Source organism: Phasianus colchicus, chromosome 22, assembly GCF_987193195.1.
Source record: "Phasianus colchicus chromosome 22, bPhaCol1.hap1.1, whole genome shotgun sequence".
Taxonomy (NCBI): domain Eukaryota; kingdom Metazoa; phylum Chordata; class Aves; order Galliformes; family Phasianidae; genus Phasianus; species Phasianus colchicus.
Genome location: NC_143457.1, coordinates 7,390,334 through 7,408,695, shown reverse-complemented (window position 1 = coordinate 7,408,695; position 18,362 = coordinate 7,390,334). Strand labels below are relative to the sequence as shown.

The following is an 18,362-nucleotide window of genomic DNA, read 5'->3' as shown; positions in this document are numbered from 1 at the left end:
CTTGGCCTCAGTGCAGCTGCACACTGAAACCCAACCCAGCAGCAACAGCAAGGAGATACTGCTGCTCTGCAAACGCCTTTTGCAAAGCCCAGCATTGCGCGGGCATCTTGGCGCCAATCTGAAAGTGTTTTCCCAATCGTGCTCCAAGAAACTTCATTTTTCCTTTTTGCACCACTGAAGAGTTAATCCTTTTGAAAATGCAGTTTTGCATGGGTTTGGCCTTCTGCAACATTTTGCAGACATTGCAGGTGACGGTGCACGAGGCATCGCCTATTAGCAGTCCCTGGGAGCAGGTCCCAAAACTGTCCATACGTTGCTGTGTGAAAATGCAGCTGCTGGGGAGAGTTGGGGAGCATGCATGCACCCACCTCCTGCAAAATCTTTGCAAAAAAAAAATCTTCCCTTGGCAAAATCTCAGTAATAACGAGGAGAGGTGCATCTTCCTTCCTGTAAATCTAGTAAGATGAATGACTGCATTTTCACTGTTTCCACGGGGAATGAGTGCATCTACCCTCTGTCTTCAAACTTTATTTGCAAAAAGAGGAATCAATGCTTCTTCTCTCTCTTTGCAAGGGGAGTGAGTGCATCTCCACCCTTACTTTACCATAAAAAAAAAAAATAAAAAAATTAAAAAGGAGTGCATCTTTGACCCTGCAAAAAATCTTTCATTGCAGTAAATGGAATGAGTGCACCTTCTCTCTCTTTGCAAAGGGAATGAGCGCATCTTCCCTCTCATCAAACTTTATCTGTAAGAAATTGAGTTAATGCATCCCTCCTCTGCAAAAATACTTGATTTGCAAGAAACGGGAGGGAATGCACCTTTACTCCTGCAAAAAAAAAAAAAAAAGGGGGGGGGGGGATGAGTACATCTTCATCTGCAATAAAGATTGCAAGGCATGTAATAAAATGTGGCAGCAAAACTTTTTGCACTAAGAAGAGCACGTGCATCCTTACACCTGCAAGAATAAAAAACAAGACTTTACGGGTGCAACCTTTCAGCCAAACAATGCAAGAAAGGGAATGGAAGTGTCCTCCATGCACTGAGGGAACCCCTCGGTGCACGGCTCTCACCCTCCTGCAGTCTTCCTGTCCTAAAGATGGAGCTGTCTGTGCACCACCGGACTTTGCAGCCTCTTCCTCTCTGAAGCTTTTTTTTTTTTTTTTTTGCTTTTTTTTTTTGCATTTTTTTCTCCTGCCCGTACATGTGTTTCTGTTTTGTATCGCAGCGTTTCTCCTGGCGGCTCATATTTACATTTTAAGTGCATCTGGTGGGTGGGCTCTAAGGGGGAGGAAAGGGAGAGAAGGGAAAAAAAAAAAAAAAAAAAGAATACACAACCTCCTTTTTTTTTTTTTTTCCGCAACAGGAAACACCACCAAAAATATTGCAAAGGCCCCGGGGTCGGTGCTGTCTGTATGCTGCACCCTTCGCTCTAAACCAGGTTTGAAAATGGTGGGGGAGGGAGGGGGGAAGGCATGGAGTTGGGGGGCCGAAGGGAGTGGGGGGAAGAGGGGAAAAAATAAAATAGAAGGAAGGCGGATCCACGTGGTGCAGTGAGAGACAGACAGAGATCCCATTGTTCAAAATCAATTAAAGAGGAAAAAAAAAAAGCGGGGGCAGACGGAGGGGAAGGACGGGGAGGGGGGGGGACGGGACGGACACCCCGGGCTGCTCTTCCTGCAGCCCCCATTTGGACTATTTTTTAGCGTTCTCCCCCCCCACCACCAAAATCTCCCCCTTACCCCCCGACTCGGCCATACAAAAAAATCGCCCCCGGAACCCCCCCCAGCAAACAGCCACAGAGGGCTCGAAGGCGGCGGCGGCACAATCGGGGCCCCCCCGAGCAGGTGTGCGGGTGTGGGGTGCGGGGTGAGAGGGACCCCCGGAGCGCTGCTTCCCTTCGGGAGGGGGGGGTGGAGGGGGCAAGGGAAGCGGGGGGGGGGGGTTTATAACGTGATAGCCTTCTGCCAGCAGCCCCCCCCCATCGCCCTTTTGTAACCCTCGTTGCAACCCCAATCCCATTTGCACATCGTTCCTTTGCACACCCCCCCCTTTATAACTCCCCCAGTTCTCCCTTTGCACATCATCTTTTGCATCCCTTTCTTTACAAGTCCCCATTTGATGATCCCCCCTTTCCAAATCGCCCTTTTGTACTCTTTTGCAGCCCCCCGCACAAAACACCCAGTAGCACCTTTGTCCCCCCACCTCCACTCCTCTTTCCAACCACCTTTTGTACCCCCTTTTTACCCACCCCCGTTCTACCACCCCCTTTTACACTCACCCTTTTGTAGCACCCCCTCGCCCGCATTCCATTCACCTTTTAGTAACCCCTTCCCAAAACCTTTTCATAGCCCCCCAACCCCATTTTACCCCCCTTCTTTTTCGCAGTCACCACTTTTGTACCCCCTCCATTTTATCACTCCAGCCTCCACTGTTGCGACCCCCCCTTTAGAAGTAACCCTTCGCAGATCTCTCCGGCCCCCGCTCCCAAATCCCCTTTTTGTACCCCTCCCACCCCCCCCCCCTTCATTTTACCACCTCCCTGTCCCCAAACAATCACCTTTATATCCCTCCCCCATTATCCCCCCTCCTCATCCCATCCGTGAGGTGAGACCCCCTCCCCACCCCCCGCGTCCTCCTACGGACCGCAAATCCCCCCGCCGTGGGGGCGCTCTCCCCTCAGCGGGGCGCTGTGATGGCGGTGGGGGGGGGGGTGGGATGTCCCGCCCGGGCCGCGCAGCGCCGTGGCGGCGTGACGGGGAGGCTCCGCGCGGGGCCGGGCCTGACGGCTCTCCTCGGTGTCGGGGCCGCCCCTCGCAGGCGCCATGCCCCGGAGGAAGGCGGCGGGGCCGCCCTGGGAGCCCGGCCCGGGCAGGAGGAGGCCCGGGGCGGCGGGAGGGAGGCGGAGGCCTCGTAACGGCGGAGGAGGCGGCGGCAGCAGCGGCGGTAGCAGCGACGATGAGGCGCCCCGAGAGCGGAGGCCGCGGGACGGCAGCCCAGGAGGAGGAGGAGGAGGGAGGAGGCCCGGCCGGCCTGCAGCGCCCGGCTCGGGCTCGGCTCTCGGCCCCGGGCCCGGCGGCGCGGCGCGGGGACAGGCGGTGGTCATCTGCGAGCCCGAGCACAGCAAGGAGCGCATCGTGAGCTGCGCTGCCCGTGTGCCCTTCTGCAGCCCCGCTGCACCCCCTTAACGCAGCCCTCTCAGTTAACCCCGCCTTCTGCTCCTGCCATTGCATCCCCCCGCAGCCCTGCTCTGCACCCCCCCTCCTTTGAACCCTTGGCACTCCCCTGAATGCACTCCCCTTTCTACCCTTTGCATCCCTCTGATTCACCCCTGCTTTGCGTCTCTGCACCCCCCATCACGTCCCCGAATGCATGCGTTGCAATCCGTTTAATCCACCCCAGCTTTGCACCCCCCTTTGCACCCCTCTGATTTACCCCTACTTTGCACCTCCTCATAGCAATTCCTTTTGGCACCCCTGTTGGACCCCCCCATGGACCCTCTCGCTTTACCCTCAGTGGTCCTTCAGTGCTCCCCTTCATGCACCCCCTCATTGCACCCTTTGGACCTCATCCTTACACCCCCCATGACACCCGTATTGCTTCCACTGCACCCCTTTAATGCACCCCCATTGTACAGCCATTCTATCCCACCAACACAACCCCACTGCACCCCATAATGCGTTCCTGTTGCACCCCCTTAGCCCCCTTTTATTGCATCCCATCACGAACCTCCCCCCCAACTCACCCCTTCATTGCAAACACAGATTTGCCCACCTTTTATTGCAGCCCTTCGTGCTCCCAGCTTGCCCCCCAAACCAAAACTTGCATCCTGTTTGCATCCCCAGTTGCCCCAAAGCACCCCTAAGGTGTTCTCCCATTGTGAAGGCTGTGAGTCCCCCTTTATTTCAGCACTACAAGGCCTCTCTTTTTGCCCTCATTCAAGGGGAAGCCCAGCCATAGCTTTTGGGTCATTTTTTTTCACGTTGACCCATTTGGTGAATTTTTAACTCAGTGCAACAGCAAGAAGTGCACATGCGCAACAGAGGAGTGTGTGTGCACACAGTGCCTCACTTTGCACACCTGCAACCTGGCCCTCCCGTTTGCGTTACAATCATTCCGTTCCTTTTTTCCCTCTTTTCTGCCTCATTTTGGGTTTGGCTTTTTTGTTGTTTTATGTGTTGTTGTTTTTGTACTGATTAACCTTTTGCTCCCTGCCTTTTGCAGGCAGTTGGTGCTCCACATGCTTTCCTCTCCAAAGCATCATCCTTTTGATGGGGAAAAGCCATAATTAACAGTTAGCCAGAACTGGAGGAGGTGCACATCCATGCTCCATCCTGCAAAGAGCTACCCCCCCAATTTCAGACCATTTGCAAGGAGGAGGAGCTGAAGAAATGGGAGTGTTTTATATGTGTATCGTTTTTGGGATGCAGTGCTTGCATGGAGTGTATATTGGGGGTTTTAATACAAAATTGGAAAAAATCCCCCTTGTCCCCATCAGTTTGGCTCAGAAATGCACTTTGGTCGCAAGCTTGGATGCAACCCTATATCCACCCTGCATGCAAAAAATCTCCTGCTGGCTGACATTGCTGCAGATCTGATGAATCCTCCCTGCCCCTTGCAGAAACTCGAGGGCTCCAAGTGCAGAGGACAGCTCCTGATCTTTGGGGCCACCAACTGGGACCTGATCGGCCGCAAAGAAGTGCCTAAGCAGCAAGGTGAGCAAAATGCACTGCATTTGCATCACCAAACATCATAAAACACAACCAACAAAGCATTTCATGCTGTGCATCCTTTTTTTGTTCTTGTGTTGTTGTTTTTCCCACCAGCTGCATATCGAAACCTGGGCCAGAATTTATGGGGGCCACACAGGTATGGGTGTCTCTCAGGTATTCAGGTGCGGAGTGTGGTTTCGGGACCATGTGCGGCTCACAGCCTCCTCATCACTGCTGAGGGCAAGCTGTGGAGCTGGGGTGAGCAAAACACCAAAACACCTCTCAGAAAAACATGCAAAACCTGCCGTGTGGCCTAAAACCCCAATGATTCCCATAGGTCGCAATGAGAAGGGGCAGCTGGGCCATGGGGACACAAAGCGTGTGGAAGCCCCCAAGCTCATCGAGGTGCTGGGCGGTGAGGCCATCGTGCTGGCAGCATGCGGCCGGAACCACACACTGGCTCTCACAGGTGGGAGGAAACCTCAACAAAATGCCCTAAAACTGCTGATTTTTGCCCTCATTTCATGGCTTTTCCCTATTTTTGGTTGGCAGAGAGTGGCTCCGTATATGCTTTTGGGGAGAACAAAATGGGGCAGCTTGGTCTTGGGAACCAAACAGATGCTGTTCCAAGCCCTACACAGGTAAATCCACTCTGTTTTGTGCTTTTTTTTTTTTTTTTTGTTGGGGTGAAAAGCAGCATATTTGTATTTTTTCACTGAAAAGTGTACTCGCAGAGCGCAAACCCCATTAGAATGTTGAGGTGTTCCCATTTAGTATGTAAGGACATCCCTATTGAAGGTGCTTTGAAATGGAGTGGACAAAATGCAGCATGACAATGATATCTTTAGGAAAAAACAAATGCGTACAAATTTTGTAGGATTTTTGGCTGTCCCCTTCCAAGTCTCTTGTTCCATTTTAGGGTGAAAACCCAATGCTTTAGGGGACCTTGTGGCCAAGAAAAATGAGAGAGAATGGGGGTGAGCTCCCAAAGGTGCTCTCCCTCCCCAGAAATTCAGCTTTTTGCCTTTGTCTTGTCTTTCTCGCAGATCATGTACAATGGGCAGCCCATCACCAAAATGGCCTGCGGGGCTGAGTTCAGCATGATCATGGACTGCAAAGGAAACCTCTACTCCTTTGGGTGCCCGGAGTACGGGCAGCTGGGTATGGCCATGTTTTGGGATGGTTTTTTAAAAGTTTGGGCTATTATGGGGTTTTGGGCATAGGAAACAGTTCCTGCCTCAGTTTTCCCATCTCTGAAATGGGTTCAGAGCTGATGTAGCAACTCCCAGAAGGAAAAAAAAAAAAAAAGAAAAAAAAAAACAGGATGCAAACCTGAAACAAAAGGGGTTTTGCAAGTGGGAAATGGATTTCTTGATGATGTAGTGTCTTTGTGCAGGGCACAACTCAGATGGGAAGTTCATCGCCCGAGCACAGCGCATAGAGTACGACTGTGAGCTGGTGCCGCGCCGTGTGGCCATCTTCATTGAGAAGACCAAAGATGGGCAGATCCTGCCTGTCCCCAACGTGGTGGTGCGGGATGTGGCATGTGGGGCCAACCACACGGTGAGCAGTCAGCAGTGTAGCCCTTCGCTTTTTGCTTTTTATCGTTGCACTGCTTTTTGCAAATGTGTTATTGCAGTGAGAAAAAGAAGGCGTCCCTTTTGGCCAGCTTTCCCTGCTTCAGTTTGCAGCGTTTACTTAAGGACAGATCAGCAATATGCATTAAAGGATAAGTGCAGTATGCATTTAAGGATGAATACTTGCAGAATGCAGGATAGAGATCTGCAGCTTGTATTTAAGGATGAGGCTTTTGTAATGTGTGTTTAAGGATGGAGGCTTGCAGTATGCATTTCAAGATGAAGCTTTTGCAGTGTGCCTGTGGTTTGCAGTGTACTCTGCAGTCTGTACAGTAGCTGTGTCGCCTGCACCAAAGCTGCACACAGTCCCACTCACTGTACATCCCCCTGTTCACAGCTTGTCTTGGATTCCCAGAAGCGTGTTTTCTCCTGGGGCTTTGGTGGCTATGGGCGGCTGGGCCACGCAGAGCAGAAGGACGAGATGGTGCCACGCTTGGTCAAACTCTTTGACTTCCCAGGCCGAGGAGCTGCACAGATCTATGCTGGCTACACATGTTCCTTTGCTGTCAGTGAGACAGGTGGGTGGCCACCCTGCGTCCATAATTTCAGTTGATTTGAACAAATCCACACAGATAAGAGCAGACGTAATATGTGTTCTGGTGTCTTGCAGGTGGCTTGTTTTTCTGGGGTGCCACTAACACCTCCCGTGAGTCCACCATGTACCCAAAAGCAGTGCAGGACCTGTGTGGCTGGAAGATCCGCAGCCTGGCCTGTGGGTGAGTGATTGTCCCCCCAAAACCTCCTTTTTCTTAGTTTTGGAGTGCAAGGGGGTTGCTGGTGCAGGGTGCTGGAGTCAGCACCTTGCATTGTGCTGCAGAAAGAGCAGCATCATTGTGGCAGCGGACGAGAGCACCATCAGCTGGGGCCCATCTCCCACCTTTGGAGAGCTGGTAAGAAGGATTTATGGCACTCTAAACTGTACAGTTGTACCCCTCATCTTTTGGAGCAGGGGCTCTGCTTGTCAGCCCACTACGATTTTTTGAGGTTGTGCTTCTGTCTTTCAGGGCTATGGGGACCACAAGCCCAAGTCATCAACGGCTGCCCAAGAGGTGAAGACCTTGGATGGGATCTACACGGAGCAGGTAAGCAGGGACCCAAACACCTTTGTGCCCCCAGCAGTGGCTGGGACTATCAGTAGCTCATCCCACTCATTGGTGCTCCCACTGGTGCAATGTTTCCAACTACGCAATGCTCCCACCCACGAGTTGGTGCCTCCTATACATTGCTCTTGCCCATGTGATATAGGCGGTGCTGCCACTCATGGGATGCTGTCACTCACAGCATGCTATCACTCTTGTGTTGTGCCCATTCGTGTAATGCTCTCATCCATGCAGTGCTTCCACCCATTGGATGCTGACGGCTGTCCGACACTATCCATAGATTATTCCCACCCATGAGTTGCTGTCACCCATGGGTTCTTTCCACTGAAGCGATGGTGCCCTACATGGGAGACTGTCACCCATGGGTTGTGCCTACCCATGTAATGCTAACAGCATAAGACGCTGTCATCTGTAAGATTTCTGTCACCTTTGTGATGCTCCCACCCATAGGTTCTTCCCACCCAAGAGATGGTGCCACTCATGGGATGCTGTCACCCATCTGTTGTGCCTACCCGTAGAATGCTGCCACTTATAGGATGCTCCCCTCCATGGGATGTTCCCACCTATGGGATACTCCCACCCATGAGTTGTTGCTCCCACTCACGGGACTCTCCCATCCCATGAGGTGTTCCTACCTATGCTCTTCCTGCACTGCGGGATGTTTCTCAAGCATAGCCCAGTATAAAGGAAGGGGGTCCAACACCAGCAGGAGCGATGTTTTGCCTCACCCTCCACTATCTGCAGGTGGCCATGGGCTATGCCCACTCACTGGTGATTGCCCGCGATGAGAGCGATGCCGAGAAGGAGAAGCTGCGCAAGCTGCCAGAGTACAACCCCCGCACCATCTGAAGGCAGTCCACAGCTCTACTACCTGTTCTCCTACAATTTCCAAAGCGTTGGATTCCCCCCTTCCACGGCCAAGACCTTTCCCCGTGGCTTTTCCATTTCCCATCCCCACCCTCGCAGGACCTTTTGGCACATCCAGGCTTTTTAGTTGTTGGGTTTTGGGGCTTTTTTTATTTGTTCATTTTATTGCTGTTCCGCACAGAAAGGGGGGTGCTGGGTTCACCTGGGTAGGCATAGATTTTTAATATTTTTTTTTATTATTATCTTTGTTACCAGATTTCTCTGGTTGTAGGCTTGGAGCAAAACTCAACCAGTAAACCCCTCATTTTCCACAACATCGCAGTTTTGGGGGGCATTTTTCACAAATAACCTCTATTTTGGGTGCTATTATTTTAGGGTTGTGTGTGTTTCCCACCATCCTTCCTCAGCATCCCTTTTCCTCTGGGGATTTGGGACCACATGTGCTATCTCATACCCATAGGGACAAACCCTGTGCTCCCTTCTCCATCCCAGCATCATTTTTTGAGCTGGATGCCTCCAAACCTGCGGATTCCCCAAACCCCCTACTGCCCATCCCAGGGCGATCTCAGGTATGAAGAGCAGGCCCTGAAGCATTGTGCAAGCTTTTTCCCTTTGGTTTTTTTTTCTCTTTTCCCATTAATTATTATTATTTTTATTATTATTATTATTTCAGCCTGGTATCTGCCAAAAGCCCTTCTTGGGGCGACGCTGTGCACTGTGCTGGAGAAACGAGGTGCCTTTACATGCAGAGCCCAGCTCTGCCTCCACACAACCCAAGGGTGATATTTTATTACCTTATTTTCTAGTTTTTAGGGTTTATTTTGAATTTTTTTTAATCCCTTTCTGCTCCCCACATGCAGCTGTGAGGGGAGCTCTGCAGTATTTTATGGAAAAAAAAAAAAAAAAAAAAGATTTTACAAAAAAAAAAGGAGGGGAGGGTTCTTTATGTTTGCTTTGGGGTTAGGATTTATTTTGGGGTTTATCTTGGTGTGTTAGAGTCAAAACTTCCAGGATGGGAAGAGCAACGGGGCAGAGATGTCAGATACTCCGTTTTTTTGAGCAATATTCACATTTGCTGCAGGAGGAGGTCAGGGCGTGCAGCACCCCAATGGGGCTTTTAGAACCTTATCCCCACTTTTTTCTACCTGCAATATTTCAGGATCATCCCCATCAGCTGCCAGCCCCAAATAGGCACAACGATTTGCTGCAGCCTAAGAACAGGGGTGGAAAAACAGCAAAAAGCCACTTTCATCCCTAAAACAGCAATTTGGGCTCCAGGTCCAATTGTGCCCCATTGCATCCCAGCAAAAGGAGAAGGCTGGAAGCATGGAATAATAATAAACCACGATGCTCTCAGAGCAGCGTTCCCTTTAGATGAGGCGACAGGTTTCTGGTTAGTGCTGTCGTTGTCTTCATCATGTTTTTTTATATTTCTTGGAGTAAATGTTTAAATAAATGATGTTGTGTACGCCTCTCAGCTACTGCATGCACACCCCAATCCCCAGTTTTGGCTCAAAGCAGTGATGCAATCAGCAAAAGTTCCCCTAACATTCATCACGAAGGCGTGGAGTTCCTCACCTTCATTCCTGCCCATTTTCTTTTCTAACCAGAATAGACAAATAAAGGGAGTGCTCTATTGTCACCCCAATGCTGTGCACTCTCAGCACCAACATCCCTAAAAGCCAACCCACACACAGCCATTAGGGGGCACCATCCTGCTGCTAACACAATCTTCCATCCCCTCATCTCTTCCCCTTTGTTCCCTCTATGATTTTACAAGCAGGGTGTAAGTGCAGCAGTACATACATATATGTGGTTTTGTGCATGTACATTTTCTTTCTACATGCATGTATTTGTACATGGTTTTTTTTCTAGTGCATGTGTGCATTTTACTCTGTGCATGTGGTTATTTTTTATTTTGATATTTTTTGCCTTCATATTTTTGTCCCTGCATGCATCTTTCAGTACATGCTTGCCTGATGTGGTGCACACAGGGCAGTTTGTGTTCACGAATGTTTTGGTGTAGTTTTATCATTCATATTCCCACCTATGCATGCCCACTTTGTAAAGCAGCACATGCACTCATACATTTTCTGTGGGCATTTCTTCTAATGCATGCATGTTTTTCTATGATTGCTCCCATGCATACACATTTTGCAAGCTTGTGCAGACATTTTTTTGTGCATTTCTTTCTGTGCATGCGTGGGTTTTTTGGTGCATTTTTATGCATGCATTGCATTGTTAAACATGCAGATGCTTTTTTCCACATACATCACCGCAGAGCACTGCATCACCCCGCTAACCACCATTTAGAGATGTCTTCAACCTCAGCAGGAGGCTGGAAGCAAACACAGCCCTCATTTATTTCCAAGGGGAGTTAGGGGGGCTGCTGCAGAAGGCACTTACAGGGATGGAGAAGGGGATTTGGGGGGAAAAAAGGAGGAAAATGGGTGGCTTAGAGCACCATCCGCCACCACTTGAAGGCAAAGGGTTTGCGGCGGACATTGGTGCCGCAGTGCACCTCTCCAGCAAGCTTGTGGTAGGAGAAGAAGTCGTTGATGAAGGTGCAGGAGAGCCCCAGGGGCTGCAGCAGTGCCCTCACCCGCTCCTCCAGGCAGCACTGACCAGCCACCAGCGGCCCGAAGGGCTTAGGTATGCCCAGGTGTCTGCCCAGCACCAGCATGTTCACCTGGAGATGGACCAGAAGTTTTTTGTGTTTTTTTTTTTTTTTTTTTTCACCCAAATGGTGAACAAGGAGAAACAAAGGGCTACCAGCATGCAGCCCTAAATTCACACTGAGCTGCTTGTTACCATGTCAGGAAAATAGGCCATGGCTCTGGCTTGGTCATCAGCTTGGAAGAGCTGTGGGATGTCGATGATGTCCTGCTCAGCCAGCCCCAGCTCCCGCTTCAGGATGTCCCGGTTCCAACTAATGCAGCTCTGTGGGGAGGGAGTGTGGTTGTGAGTGGGTGGGGGGGATAAGGAGGGGTAGGGGGGCAAGGGGACAGAAGAACAGGACAGGAGGATGGGAGGACAGAGATGGGGAGAGGGAAGATGGACAAGGGAAGAGAGGGATGGGGACAGAAGGACGGAAATGGGAGGACAAGGACACAAATGGGGGAAGAGAGGGGGAGGCAAAGGCAGGAACAAAGGGACTGAGAAACAGTGACAGGGAGATAGGGAGGTAGGGAGAGAGACAAAGGACAGGGAATGGGGTTAGGTTGGCATAGGGAGATGGCTGGGAACAGGAATAGGGATGAGGAGACAGGAGGGGTGAGGGACAGGCAGGGACTGGGAGAGGGAGGACAGTGGGACAGAAAGATGGAGTTAATGGGAGGTGGACAGATGGACATAGAGACAGACAGGGAAGGATGGACAGCAGACCTCACCTGTGCGTAGGCATTGAACTTGCGCAGCGCTTCATTTCCCAGGATCTCGTTGATGCTCGGCTTGGGCACACCGTGCAGCCCTGAACACAGAGCAAGGAGCCTCACCCCATGTCAGGAAGACAGTGGGTTTTTTGTAGGTGTGAGGTACCAGATCATCCCTACCCTGGAACATTGTCGCTTCCCCATAGCCCATCTCCTGCTTCTCCCTGAGCAGCTGGTAGCAGGCACTAGGGCTGGCCAGCAGCAGCCTAAATCCCTAAAGATGGAGAAAGCAATACGAGCTCACCCCATGTTTTCCCCCAGAAAAATCACCCCATAAAAGAGCTTCTTGCCCACCTTCCGATCAGGTACAGGGATGAAGCTGAGGAACTCATCAACATGTCCAACCTGCAGCCAGTCTGAGAAGAGCTCCACAGGCGCCTGCACCCGTTGGGCAGCAAGGAAATTCCGCACTGCTTTGGCCATGCGTCGGCCGCCAAACCTAAGGGCAATGAATGGGGACCTCAGCCTAGGCCTTTGGGGGTGGTGTACCCCAAAATCCCATCTCCCACCTGGGGAAGCTGCTGCCAATGAGGATGCGGCCCAGCGGGTACTCCTTGCTGCGCACTGTCACTGGTGGGCTGACCTCCAGGTTGCCGAAGGAGTCAAGGCTAGAGGTGTTCTCTGGTGTTTCCTGAGCCACATAGCCAAAATCGGGGCCCTGGGGGGAAAGCATGGCTAGCATTAAGCCTTGGGAGTGCCAAACCTTGAAGTATGATGCTCCTGTCACCCATGCTGATTTGCCTTATCTCCTTCCTACAAATTAATTTACCCTATTGTGGATTCAGAGAATCATACACGTTGGGAAATAGACCTTCAGGATCATCACATCCAGCCATCAGCCCAACCTGCCGAGCCACATCATTCAACCAAAGCCTTTAATGATTGCTCATCTTCTTCTTATCCTTGTTCTTATTCCTTGTGATTCTCAGTAGTATTCCTACTCCTATTCCTGTTCCTACTCCTATTCATACTTTTATTCTCATTTCTGTTTCCTTTTTCCATTCCTATTCCTACTCTTATTCCTATTCCTGTTCCCATTCCTTCTCTTATTACTACTCCTATTTCTTACTTGTATTCTCATTCTTATTCCCACTCCCACTATTATTCCTATTCCCACTCCTATCCCTACTATTTTTTTATTCATTCTCATTCTTTTCCTTATCCTTTTGCAGACTGCCACAGTGCACAGCACTCCTCGCTAGCACCAGAAAAACCAACACCAAGGGTTGGAGGACAAGTGGCTTTAGTTGGGTACCAGGATGCTCCTGACAGGGAAGTCCTTCAAGCCCCGGTCACGGGGTGAGTCGAAGACCACTGGAAACATTTTATGGGGTGCTTGCACATAGCCAAACTCCACTTCATCCTGCAAAGGAAACAGAGGGAGAAGGAAGTGCCGTGAAGCCACAGTCCAAGAGTCCCGACCCCAAATCACCCACCTGGATCCAACGGTCATTGCGGTTCTCAGGCAGCGGGCAGATGGTCACTGGGCACTTGGCTTCCTCAGCCAGTGCGCTGACAGCCGCCACAAAGTCCTCATTGTCCTCCACGCTGGGAAATAAAAACAGGGAGACACAAGGATGCAGTGGAGCCCAGAGGGATGCAGCCGAGCCCAGAGGGATGCAGCCACCAACCCCCTGGCGCCCACCTACACACGAAGACCTCCAATGGTGCCAATGTGTTGGGTGTCATGATCCACGGAGCCACACGGAACACCACCGTGTCTGTGAAAATCGGCGTCTCCAGCAAACCCTGTAAGGGGGCAGTAGGATTGAGACATTGCTCACCCCACCTATAGGTAAAACCTATATTATTTAGGGCATTGCCTTCTCAGGGCTCTCCAGCAGTGTGACATGGAATGCAACCAGCCCTGAAAAGCCGGCATCAGGAAAGGCGAGCCCCTCCACGTAGAAGATGCTTTCCTCCTGGTGCTGGCTGGGCTTCACGGCATAGGCGAGCTTCTCACCTCCCAGCACATGCTTGTACTCCTCCAGTGCAATGCTGTCTGTGGACACAAGCAGCACCATGTAACCACGCAGCACTCACCTTGCTCTGTAGAATTCCACCTCCATTTCTCAGCTCCTTGTAAAAGGAGCAGCTTGGTGTTGCATTGTGCACACACCAGGACACAGTGAGCACACCTCTACCATTGAGTGTACCATTGTACCACTGGGAACAAAGCAACCTCATGGGATGCATTTGGGATTCTGGAGGCGTTAAGCTCTCATTTTGCCCACCTCATTAATGATCTGTGGAATGGAACACCTCTCCTATGAGGACATGCTGAAAGAGCTGGGGCTCTTCAGCAAGGTCTGAGGTGACCTGATAGCAGCCTTTCAGTATCTAAAGGGGAGCTATGGGAAAGAAGGGGACAGACTCTTTAGCAGGGTATGTGGTGATAGAAAAAGGCAAAATGGCTTCAAGCTCAGGGAGGGTAGATTTAGGTTAGATATAAAGAAAAAGTCTTTTCCAGTGAAGGTAGTGAGGCACCGGAGCAGGTTAGCTAATGTTGTTGTTGATGCCCCATCCCTGGGGACTTCCAAGGTGAGGATGTGTAATGCCGTAGGCAGCCTGATCCAGCTGTGGTGCTCCTGTTCATTGCAGGGGAGTTGGACTAGATGGTCTTCAGATGTCCCTTCCAACTCTAAGGATTCTATGATTTATAGGGGGGCCTATAGAGAGGTCATCCCACACTCACTGCCTCCGTAGAACACGCCGACTTTATCAGCATCACTGAAACCCACGTGTAGGACGAGGCCATGGCCAGTGAAGATGGTGCGTGGTCCACGAGTCCGCAGAACCATTTGTGACATGTCCTTCAGGTCTGGGGTGACAGTGAGGACAAACTGAGGAGAAAAGCCACCAAAAAGAGGAAACACAGCAAAAAAAAAAAAAAAAGAGCTGGCTATACCTTCGTAGGAGCACACAATGGTGTCACGATTATCTGTCAGCTGGCTTTTGGGTTTGCTGCCATCACCCATCAACTGGCTTTTGGGGTCATCGCGATCACAGTTGACCAGCAGAATGGCACCATGCCCATCAGGACCCCATGTCCACGTGGCCTGGGGATAGCAAAGAAGGGTTGGGAACACTGTTGGAGCCACCCATGGGGTGAGGACTGTTGCTTTCACTACATTACCTTGTCCACCAATGTCCTGCTGACTGACCCACTGCGACCAGTGTCAGCATCCAGCGAGACTTCTACAGGGACAACAGGTGCTCAGTGGAGAGGTGGCATGGAGGCACCACTTTTTGGGACCAAATATTCCCACTTACCCACGCAGGTGAGGTACAGCATGGCTCTGCCCACTGGCACCCCACTGGCTTCACCAAAATAGGAAATCCTGACCTGTGATGTCACAGCCAATGAATTCAGTATCACCCAGAGTGTGTCTGGGTGCTGCTGGGCTGCTGTCACCCACCTTCTCGTCCCCGACATCCTTGCTGATTGCCTCCATGGTGAGCAACACCTCAGTGCCAGTGGCCAAGGGCCAGCGGGTGACACTTGAGGGCAGCTTCACACTCTGTGTCTCATGCACCACGTAGACTTTCACGCCTGGCGTGCCCTGCACATGGAAGGCGATGGCATCCTTGGGTGCTGACCTGAGGAAGTACAGCTGCTGGGGCATTACTGCAGTGATGCAGCAAGTGTTGCAATGTACAATTGCAATGAACCCTGCAGTACGTAATGAATTCCACAAAATGCAGTAAGCCCTACAACATTCAACCTCAAGAAAGCCTACAGTGTTCAATTGTAATGAATCCTGTCTTATGTAATTGCAACAAATCCTGCAACATTCAACCTCAAAAAAATCCTGCAGCATTCAATTGTGACAAATCCTGCCATATTCAATTGCAACAAATCCTGGAAACAGCAACAAATTCTACAAAATGCAACTGCAGTAAGTCCTGCAAAGTGAAATAAATCCTGCAGAGCGCAACAAATTTGCAACATGCAACAAATCTTGCAAAAGATCCCCAACTCTACATTATTTAAGCCCAATAAATTCTGTACCAATCAACTGCATCAAAACCCCAGAGGCCTTTTCTTATGGCATGAAGCTTCACAGATATTTAAATTCCACCCCACAGCAACAAATGCATCCCCTTCAGAGCACAGCAAAGCCACAGCGGGTGCAGGAAGTGAATGGGGATGAAGGAAGCACCAGCAGGTGAATGGGCAGGCTGCAGCATGCAACGCTCAGTGCATGAGGGCACTGCCAGGGCAGGAACTTCTGCAAGGAGGGGAGAAACCCAATCCTGGGTGCTGTGATGCTACTGACATCCACAGGGCAGAGCATGTGTTTGAGGCAGCACAAAGCAACCCAAAATAGCAAAACTAAAGTAAGTTGGAACTTTAAGGAAAATGGAAGAAAAAGCAAAACTTGTTGCTATAAACCGGGCTGTAGTCAAACACATGCATGTCTGCAGGGAACGCCCCAGAAAGCAATGCCTCTATGGTTAACTCTGTATTCACCTACACAAGGAAATATTTCTATCTCTTGTTGGGATAGCACAACAGCCCCTGGAGTGGAGTTCTGGGGCCCAGATGGAGAATGCATCCAAAATCTGTTTCTCCACAGAGCTGCAAACTTCTCCATTCATCCTGAGCACTGAGTAGTAGTGCCATCCCATTCCAGGTGCTGAAAGCCTCCGGGAGCAGAAGGAGCAATACCCTTCTTTTCAATATTGAAATTCCAACAGGAGCAGGAGGAGAAATCCCTTTCTTTTGGATGCTGAAAATCCCAACAGGAGCAATCCCATTCTTTTGGATGCTTGGTAAACCCACCTGAACGCATCAGCATTGCCTTTCCCCAGCTCAACCCATCTACCTCTATTTTTACCCTCTCCTCACTTAACCCAGCTTTAATTCCTGCAGGAGGAAAGAAAATAATATAACCCCAAAGCAGATTTTTGGACACCCCCTTGCTTACCCCTGGATGTCCAAGGACAGCTCTGTGCCCAGCACACAGACGGTGCTGGTGGGCCGTTGGGTGCAAAGCTGAACACGACGCTGCTGGGCCATGCCACCACACACCCCGGAGTGCTGGCAGCGATGGCACGAGGGGATTATAAAGGCTGGCAGCAGGGAGGGGATTAACACAGCCTGATCCCACCCAGCTGGTGTGCACCGCTGAGCTTTCTGACAACATAGCGTGAATCAGGGCTGATTTTTCACCCAAACACTGTCTTCCCCAGAATAGTGCTCTTTATTTATTTACTTTTTTTTTTTTAACCCCAATATAACAAAGTAGCATTGTCACCAAGGAGAAACCCACACAGTAAATTATTCAGCACGACACCAGAGCCGAGCTGGCGCCATACCAGGGTGCTATTTCCTAGTGCACGCCTCCCCAGGCTCCTCACAGAATCGCAGGAGATGGAAGGGACCTGAAGAGATCATTGAGTCCAACCCCCCTCATAAAGTAGCTCCCTACCACTGGTCACACATATCAGCATCCAGATAAGTCTTGAATATCTCCATAGGAGACTCTACAGCCACTCTGAGCAACCTGTTCAGTGCTCTGTCACCCTTACCATAAATAAGTTCTTCCACATGTTAGCACAGAACTTCCTACATTCAAGTTTTAGGCCATTAGTCCTTATCCTGTTGCTGTGCACTACTACGAAGAGCCTGGCCTCATCCATTTGCCTCCCATCTTCCTTCAGATATTCATAATATCTCTCAGCCTTCTTCTCTCCAGGCTGAACAGATCCAGGTTACTCAGCCTCTCCTCACAGTGGAGGCCTCCAGGCCCTGTATCATCTTTGTGACCCTCCACCAGACTCTTTCTAGGAACTCCCTGTCTTTTTTGAACTGGGGAGCCCAGAAGCGGATGCAGTAGTCTAAATCTCTACTCACCAGGGCAGAGTAGAGGGGAAGGATAACCACCCTTGACCTACTGGCCACACTCTGTGCAGTGAACTCCATGATAATATTGGCCTTCTTGGCCACAAGGGCATGCTACTGGCTCATCACCACCTTGCTGTCTACCAGGACCCCCAGGTTTTTCTCTGCGGAGCTCCTCCCCAGCAGGTCATCTCCTAACCTGCACTGATGCATGCAGCTGTAATACTATAAGGGAATAGAAAGGACCATGATAATAGTAGCATGATGAAATCTTCAGCTACATCAAATAAGAACAAGCCCAAATACAACAGGTACAGGAAAAAAAAAAAAGTAAAGAGCTGCTTACCTTTGTAAGGTCTCAGGTACACAGGCATCTTCAGCAAAAACCCTTACTTCCACTCCCAACCCTTAAATGAGGTCTGGGAAAGGGTGGATCCTGGCTCCATCCCTTCCAATCATTCAGCTACATTGCATGCACCTGAGCTCCCCTGGATCAGCTCTGACTTCCCACCAGGTGCACCATCACTGCTTCAGGCCATGACTTAGCATTTTCGCTACAGCGGTTATTCCTCCCCAGGTGCAAGGCTCTATACTTGTTAAATCTCATCAGGTTCCTCCCTGCCCAACACTCCAGTCTGTCCAGGTCTTGTTGAATGGCAGCACAGCGCTCAGGTGTGTCAGCTGATCCTCCTGGCTTTGTAACACCAGCAAACTTGCTGAGGGTGAACTCTATCTCTTCATCCAGGTTGTTGAACAAGACTGGACTCAG

At 50.6% G+C, this 18,362-nt stretch overlaps 2 protein-coding genes across 5 annotated transcripts; one reads left to right on the top strand and one right to left on the bottom strand.

The window, feature by feature from the left end:
• The first annotated feature begins 1,177 nt into the window (after positions 1-1,177).
• Positions 1,178-9,791, top strand: RCC2 (regulator of chromosome condensation 2). Of its 3 annotated transcripts, XM_031613627.2 has the most exons (14): positions 1,178-1,268; positions 1,365-1,439; positions 2,819-3,135; positions 4,620-4,713; positions 4,825-4,968; positions 5,048-5,179; positions 5,263-5,351; positions 5,757-5,871; positions 6,107-6,273; positions 6,685-6,865; positions 6,958-7,063; positions 7,165-7,237; positions 7,352-7,429; positions 8,192-9,791. In XM_031613627.2, exons 3-14 carry the CDS (start codon positions 2,824-2,826, stop codon positions 8,294-8,296), a joined length of 1,596 nt encoding a protein of 531 aa, XP_031469487.1. In that variant the 5' UTR covers positions 1,178-1,268; positions 1,365-1,439; positions 2,819-2,823; the 3' UTR covers positions 8,297-9,791. The 3 variants fall into 3 exon arrangements, 2 of the variants coding, with proteins under 2 accessions (XP_031469487.1, XP_089979351.1); XR_016459445.1 differs by lacking the exons at positions 1,178-1,268; positions 1,365-1,439 and having other exon boundaries at positions 8,192-8,883; positions 8,988-9,791; XM_090123225.1 differs by lacking the exons at positions 1,178-1,268; positions 1,365-1,439 and having other exon boundaries at positions 1,946-3,135.
• Positions 9,792-9,875: 84 nt separating this feature from the next.
• Positions 9,876-16,870, bottom strand: LOC116242696 (protein-arginine deiminase type-1-like). 2 transcript variants are annotated; one of them, XM_031613630.2, is made up of 16 exons: positions 16,677-16,868; positions 15,165-15,345; positions 15,019-15,091; positions 14,882-14,943; positions 14,654-14,804; positions 14,441-14,566; positions 13,569-13,747; positions 13,391-13,494; positions 13,182-13,293; positions 13,001-13,108; positions 12,255-12,403; positions 12,040-12,184; positions 11,866-11,959; positions 11,704-11,783; positions 11,126-11,254; positions 9,876-11,003 (listed from the first exon to the last, which is right to left on the bottom strand). In XM_031613630.2, exons 1-16 carry the CDS (start codon positions 16,766-16,768, stop codon positions 10,770-10,772), a joined length of 2,019 nt encoding a protein of 672 aa, XP_031469490.2. In that variant the 5' UTR covers positions 16,769-16,868; the 3' UTR covers positions 9,876-10,769. The 2 variants fall into 2 exon arrangements, with proteins under 2 accessions (XP_031469490.2, XP_089979355.1); XM_090123229.1 differs by lacking the exons at positions 14,882-14,943; positions 15,019-15,091 and having other exon boundaries at positions 16,677-16,870.
• Between the last annotated feature and the right edge of the window lie 1,492 nt (positions 16,871-18,362).